Consider the following 7212-nt stretch of genomic DNA (forward strand, 5'->3'; position numbering starts at 1 on the left):
ATTGTTTTCACAGACGTTTTCCGTTGAAGACAATGCGTTTTCTTCCATTTTCTAGGACAGTAAATGCGTAGATAACGCTTGAAAACCAAGTGTCGTCCAACGTTCACGGGTTGGCTAACAAATTGAAATACAATATTTTCTAGCGTTTGCAGCTGTTTGCGTTGAGAAAACGCGTTGTAAGTGGCGGTTCACCACCCGAATGCGGTTATTCCCACGCATTTTCTTGTATTTGCCGTTCGATTATCGTGCGGAAAATGGCATGTATTCCTATATTCATCGGTGTTTTACACTGTCAACCATTTGGAAATTTATATTTACATTTACTTCTCTCGCTCATAATTTCTTTAGCTCCAGGCTCCCTTGATCTAGAACGATTTTGAAGAAGTTCTACCAGTCGCTGAATCCACTTCGCAAATCAAATGATCCATTGAACTACTTGGAATCATTCCCTCCCGTATGTGACGCAAGCAATAAGAGCCTTAACATAAATTTTTTTGAAGCCTTTTTATTACCAATTAATCAGAACCTTTTACATGTATCATCCAGTTCAACATTTCGAGCTGTTTCCTTAATTTTGATAAACATCACAAAAATACTCAGAAAATTTCTAGGCTCAAACATTAGAGTTTGAAAAATCCTACTCAACACCATCCTCAAGTGTAAAAGAACTTTTGCAGTTGAACTTAAGGAACATAGCAGGGCCTCTAGAAGTAAATATCCCATATTTAATCTAAATCAAGAACATCCATTAATTACTGCTTTACTCTAATGGATCCACTGTAACCAAAATTGCCTAGTAAACAATAACAGCATTCATGGAAAAAAAAAAAAAAGAAAATAATTACAATTTAATGGCCCAGAGCAATTTCTCTGGCACTTCATTGTGGCTTCTGGTACTTGGACAGCCAACCTGCCTGTTTACAGACTGCCTCCTTTGTTGGGTGGACATATTTGCCCTATGCCGTGAGTCCAGTTCTTTGAAGAAAGAAGAAACCTCCTCTGCCCTCCAGACAAGATGCTTTGTGGACAGGGTGTCATCCTCGCCATCAGATTCATCTGAGGATATCATTGACAAATGCAATGCCTCGAACAATTCTGACTTCTTTTCTTCCTCAGTAACCACTCTCAGTCTCTTCTCCAGTTTCTAGGGTAAAACATGAAAAGTTTAAGACTTAGCAGACTTTCATTAAATAAACAATAGTTGTGGTTAGGAGAGATTACATCATTTGAAATAGATGTTTCTCTCTAACTCATAATACTTAAAGACATTTCCAAAACTGCTTGGCTCATTGCACAACTAACATGACATTCAATTTTCAATATTAAACTAAGCTCAAGCAGAAAAACATCAATACTGGCAATCTCCACAATCACATAGGGTAGAGAAATAAAGGAAAAGAAAGAATTTAAGAGGTGAATGAAATGGTCCACAGTTAACTTTTTGTGTAGAAACATCATTGAAGCAAGCTAACTCTTACCCTTTTAATTCTTTGCCTCCTTTTCTGTTCCCTTTGGTACTGCTCATATGTACCATTTTCCATCTGCCTCCTCTTTCTTTTGTTGGAGGCAAAGTTTTGAGAGACAGCATCTGAAAAATTAAATATTTCTGAGGTGAGGCCAGGAAACCAAGGTTTAATACTGAAGCTGTACCCGAGAAATTATTTGACTAGCTTTATACAGTTAATGTGCCAGAGCTAAATTCATTTACTCTGTTTGAAAAAGACAACATGTAGGCATTGTGAGCCAACTTAGGTGATGTAAACAGAGCAGGTTTCTTGCGGTTTAACTTTAAAAGAAATCAATCCCAATGAAGCAAAAGTTGAGTGAGATATCCATTGAGATATCCATATCCATTGAGATATCCTACAATAAAACATTTATAAAGCCCTTGTGTCACTGGTCAGAGTTGTTCTTGGCATAAAATGTTTTGTATCAGCAGATCTACAGTGTAATTTGAACCTTACCCTGTTTTTAGATCAAACTTGAATTCAAACCTTTTGAAATTTACTCAAACATACAAGCTGATAAGATAATAGAGTGTTAAAAAGCCAAACAAATTTTTTTACCCTTTTAATTCTTTGTCGCTTCTTTTGCTCCCTCTGATAATGCTCGTAAGTACCATTTTCTTCCTGTCGTCTACGTTTCTTTGATGATGCAAAGTTTTGAGAAATAGCATCTGAAAGGAAAGGTAAGTACGCCACAATCAGTTATATGAAAAAGATTGTCAATTTTCAGGGTTGTAGTGAGCAAGGGGCAAGATGGGGCACTTGTCTCAAAAAAATTCAACCCAAAGTTAAAGACAAATTGTGTTTATTTGGCAAAACAATCCCCATTCAATCATACCTAGAATTCTTCTTTCTGTACAAAGAGAATCATTTTGAATCTGCTCTACTTCTTTGACCTCTTTCAAGATGGTGGCTACTACAGCTAGGTTTGGTGGTTCATTCTCTCTGTAAGAAATTGAAATAATCCCATCCATTAATAATCTGAAAATCTAACTGCGAAAGATAACTTTTGAGTTAAAACAGGATAAAACAGAGTTCTTGTGCTCAAGTATAAAGTGCAGATTAAAAAATTTTTTGTTCCAAATGTTTGGGCTTAGCCATTCAACAGTGGAAGTCTGATCAGCAGGTGATGTTTTGTTGAGAAAGTTACTTTCTGTCTCTCATGGCCCAGAGATCTTTCTCAACAACATATCATCTTTTGACTTCCACTGATGAAGAGCTCAGCCCCAAATGTCTACAACAAGCTACACAATCAGCCAGCTAGCTCACCATCAAATAATTTTTTTTGAGCATCCAAAGGAAGACATTTCAAGCAAAAAACATTTTTTTTTAACTTTTCAACAACTTTTTGTTTCTACATTAGCTTATATTATATAACTTTAAACATGATTTATTAAGCTTAGGCTTACTTCTTGTCAGTGTTCCATGCAAGGCCTAACTGTTCAATCTTTGAACGAACATAGTGCTGTGAACGATAACAGTTCATTAGTATTAAAAGTGCGGGTTCCACGTATTTCCAAACTGAACAATGAAGAAATTATTATTAAAGATTCCTCGGCGCCTTTGAAACAGGACACAAGCGGTCTGTCAAACACATATAAAGGCGGTTGTGCGGCAAGAAAAACAATAGGTGTGAGAAATCGAAAATTTGTATGGCGCGCATTTTAAAACCAGCTCTCGAGTTTGGTTAGCAAGCCGCAAAATTTTTGAAAGCAAGTCATCATATTAATCTAAGCTGCGTAAGAAACATGCACTTAGAATAACGTATATGTTGTCGACTAAGATTACTCACCGAGAGATCTGGATGGCGGGCGATTTTTCTTTTCTTTGAAGAACTTGGTGGCGTTAGCATTCCGAAAGCGCTTCCCTCTGCGATTGCAGGACCGTCCACAACTTTTCTTTCTAAAGCTGCAATCTTCTCCTCCAAGGCTTTGAAACCGGTCTCGATTCGCGTCTCGATACTCTGCAGCTTGTTAAGGATGGCATCGGAAATATCGGTCTGGTTTCCCTCAACGATTTGAAGTGAATCGTTCACTTGTCTCAGCTGCGCCATGACTGACGATTGATCTGTTGTGTCCAATTTCTTTTGAACTTCAGTAAGTTTCGTTAAAACGAGGCGGAGTTCTGAAGGACTGGCGTTTCCAATTCTAGAACTTGCCATTTTCGATCGAAAGTTAAACGAAAGATCAACACAGTAGCGTCTGCAGTAGAGTCAACTTGTTTGTTGTGCACTTGGAGGTTGTTATGATATGCAAAAAAAAAACCTTCCGGACATCAACGTTTGTTTTTTTTCTTTCTTATGTAACTCTCAACTGTTATGTAATCACTTCGGACTACTCACGTGTCAGTTCTCGGGTTACACGAAAAAAAACATATTATATAATAAGAGAGTCGCTATCGCGTTGTTGTTGTTTCGTTAGCTCTAAAGGTAACCTGCCTCTCAAGTGATTAAAGTTTGTGTTCAAAGAAGCTTACTGGACTCAGACTCACTATCTTGCTCTCTCGCGTCCTAAAGGACAAAACTTGGTGTCAGGAGTGGGATCACGTTTCACGAGCTTTGTTGTTGTTGGTGGAAGTTTATTTTATATTGGTCATGACCTCGACCTCTGCTAGTCAGCAACCTTCTGGTTCATCGGCTGCTGCACCGATCTATACCACCACAGTACCGCTAGCCAAACCTCCAGATCCTCTTAATCTCGAAGACAGGTCACGTAGAGGCGATAACTGGTTACACTTTAAGAGAGCATGGCAAATCTATGAACGGGCGGCTGGGATAAGTCAAAAGGACGGCCCAGTCCGTGTTGCTCATTTTCTTAACATCGTTGGAAGAGAAGGAGTCCAATTGTTTGACACCTTTACCTTCGCTGAAGACGAAAGCGCTGACAATATTGATGACGTCCTGGCTAAATTTGAATCTCGTTGTTTGCCGCAGCGAAATCAGACGTATGAACGGTACCTCTTCAACAAGAGAGAGCAAGAACCAGGAGAAAGTGTCGATCAATATTGCACAGCACTGATGCGCCTTTCTGAACACTGTGGGTTCCTAACCCTAAGAGACAGCTTGATAAGAGACTGCCTCATCCTTGGAGTCAAGAATGATCGGTCACGCAAGAAACTTTTAGAGAAGAAAGATCTCACTTTGGATAACGCGTTGGATATCCTGCGAACACAAGAGCTAACTGATATACGCGCTTTAGACATGACAACTGAAGAAGCCAATGTGAATAGGGTAAAAGCCAAGAAAACGAAACCGCCTAAGACCCAGACTGAGGATACAACACCGCATAAACACACTTCAGGTAAGAAGCGGACTCCTCCGTGGAAGTCAAGAGGGAAAAGTTCTGGTAACCCCGACAATGTATACACACGAGAATGCAAGTTTTGTGGTACTGTTCACGAGATGAAAAAGTCAGCTTGTCCAGCAGTTGGCAAGAAATGCACCAAATGTGGCAGAGACGGACACTTTGCAAAAAAATGCCACTCTCGCTCTGTCAATCACGTACAAGATTGTGAAATCTACAGCCACAAACCCTCCCCCACATCAGCTTATGTAACGGCGTGCCTTAACAATAATGCCCAAGTACAACTTCAGATAGATACAGGTGCTTCATGTAATATTCTCCCCAAAAGTGCCTACATCCGGGCTACAGGAGACAAACAGTGTACAAACCTTGAACAGTCGTTTACAAGGCTCATCATGCACAACAAGACTGTAGTCTGGCCACTTGGTCAAATCCGCCTACTAACTGAACGGAAAGGAAGAAAATATGGAGTTCTTTATCACATTGTGAAGCAAGATTTGACACCCCTCCTCTGTCGAACGACGTGTGAAAAGATGAACCTGGTCAAAATCTTGGATGCTGACGTAAATGCGATTCACGACGAAAGAATTGACGTCTCGTCAAATGTTAGAAGTGATCCTATCCTATATGAATTTACCGATATCTTCACTGGAATTGGCTGCCTTGAAGGAACCTACTCCATTCAAGTGGACGAAGGTTTCCGCCCGGTGGTACATCCCCCTCGTAAAGTGCCAGTCCCACTTCGAGATACCCTCAAGTTAGAGCTGGATAACATGGTGAAGAGTGGTATCCTCGCCAAGGTAGTTGAACCGACATCATGGGTCTCTAGGCTTGTCATAGTGAAGAAATCTAACGGGAAAATACGAGTATGTCTGGATCCTCGAGATCTCAACCGCGCAGTGAAACGCTCGCATTATCCACTTCCAACTATTGAGGAAGTAGCAACTCGCCTTAGTGGTGCTAAAGTCTTTAGCGTGTTAGATGCCAAATGTGGATTCTGGCAGGTACAACTTGATGGAAAGAGTAGTTACTTGACAACCATGAACACACTTTTTGGTCGCTATCGATGGCTCAGAATGCCATTCGGAATAAACTCAGCCCCAGAAGTATGGCAACAACGAATGCACGAGCTAGTAGAAGGACTCGCAGGTGTTGAAGTCATCGCCGATGATTTCCTAGTTTGCGGTTTTGGAGACTCTAATGAAGCTGCAATTGCCAACCATGATCAGGATCTCAAGGCTTTCCTCAGTCGCGCAAGAGAAAGAAACCTCACTCTCAACAGCGAGAAGTTGAAACTTCGACAGTCACAAGTTCCTTTCATAGGACACCTCCTTACAGCGGAAGGTCTAAAACCTGACCCGTTAAAGGTACAAGCTATAGTGGACTATCCGGTGCCTACCAATCTCGCTGAACTCAGAACATTTCTGGGAATGGTGCAGTATCTGGCGAAATTCTGCCAACATCTGTCTACAGCATCACAGCCCTTAAGACAGTTGGAAAAGAAGGAAATAGAATGGCATTGGCAACACCCCCAAGATAAAGCCTTTAAGGAGATAAAAGAGCTCATCACTAAAGCCCCAGTCCTACAGTACTTTGACGTGAGTAAGAATGTCACTATACAGTGCGATGCCTCACAGTATGGCATTGGCGCAACTCTACTTCAGGAAGGACAGCCAGTTCACTACGCCAACAGGGCACTGACGTCGACAGAGCAAAATTACGCACAGATTGAGAAGGAGCTCTTAGCTGTTGTATTCTCTTGTGAGCACTTCGAGCATTACATTTATGGCAAGCACGTCACAGTCGAAACAGATCACAAGCCACTGATTGCTATACAGAAGAAGCCAATCAATACAGCTTCTAAGAGATTACAGCGTATGATGCTACGTCTTCAAAGATTTGACCTGAATCTCACTTACAAGCCAGGCAAAGAGATGTACATCGCTGACGCACTTTCTCGCGTTCTACCTAAGCAGTCAAAGGTACCAAATGCTAGCACCTCATCCTGCTATAAAGATCTAGAAACTGTCAACTTTGTTGAAGACTTATCGATATCAGAGTCGACACTTGCCAAGTTTCAAGTGGAAACGGCCAAGGATGAATCTTTACTAGCGTTGTCACAAGTCATACGCGCTGGCTGGCCTACAAAAACTTCCATGGTACCTACAAGCGCACAGCTTTTCTTCAAATACCGAGATGAAATGACGCTCCAAGATGGCCTAGTTTTCAAAGGAACGAAGATCGTTGTCCCAGAGAGCCTTCGCCGTGACATGATAGAGGAAACACACAAGTCCCATCAGGGACTCCAAGCATGCCTTCGAAGGGCCAGAGAGGTTTTCTTCTGGCCAGGAATGTCTGCACAACTCAAGAATCGTATTGATAAATGCTCTATATGCCAAAGTGTG

At 41.1% G+C, this 7212-nt stretch overlaps 1 protein-coding gene across 2 annotated transcripts; it reads right to left on the reverse strand.

Annotated features, from left to right (window-relative positions):
• Window positions 1–507: 507 nt before the first annotated feature.
• LOC149051485 (uncharacterized) lies at window positions 508–3679 on the reverse strand. 2 transcript variants are annotated; one of them, XM_089184939.1, is made up of 6 exons: window positions 3298–3679; window positions 2915–2970; window positions 2344–2450; window positions 2067–2176; window positions 1479–1588; window positions 981–1144 (listed from the first exon to the last, which is right to left on the reverse strand). In XM_089184939.1, exons 1-6 carry the CDS (start codon window positions 3664–3666, stop codon window positions 1126–1128), a joined length of 771 nt encoding a protein of 256 aa, XP_089041065.1. In that variant the 5' UTR covers window positions 3667–3679; the 3' UTR covers window positions 981–1125. The 2 variants fall into 2 exon arrangements, with proteins under 2 accessions (XP_089041072.1, XP_089041065.1); XM_089184946.1 differs by lacking the exon at window positions 2067–2176 and having other exon boundaries at window positions 508–1144.
• Between the last annotated feature and the right edge of the window lie 3533 nt (window positions 3680–7212).

This window comes from Pocillopora damicornis, chromosome 1 (assembly GCF_964200805.1).
Source record: "Pocillopora damicornis chromosome 1, jaPocDami1.2, whole genome shotgun sequence".
In the NCBI taxonomy this organism is placed as follows: Eukaryota; Metazoa; Cnidaria; class Anthozoa; order Scleractinia; family Pocilloporidae; genus Pocillopora; species Pocillopora damicornis.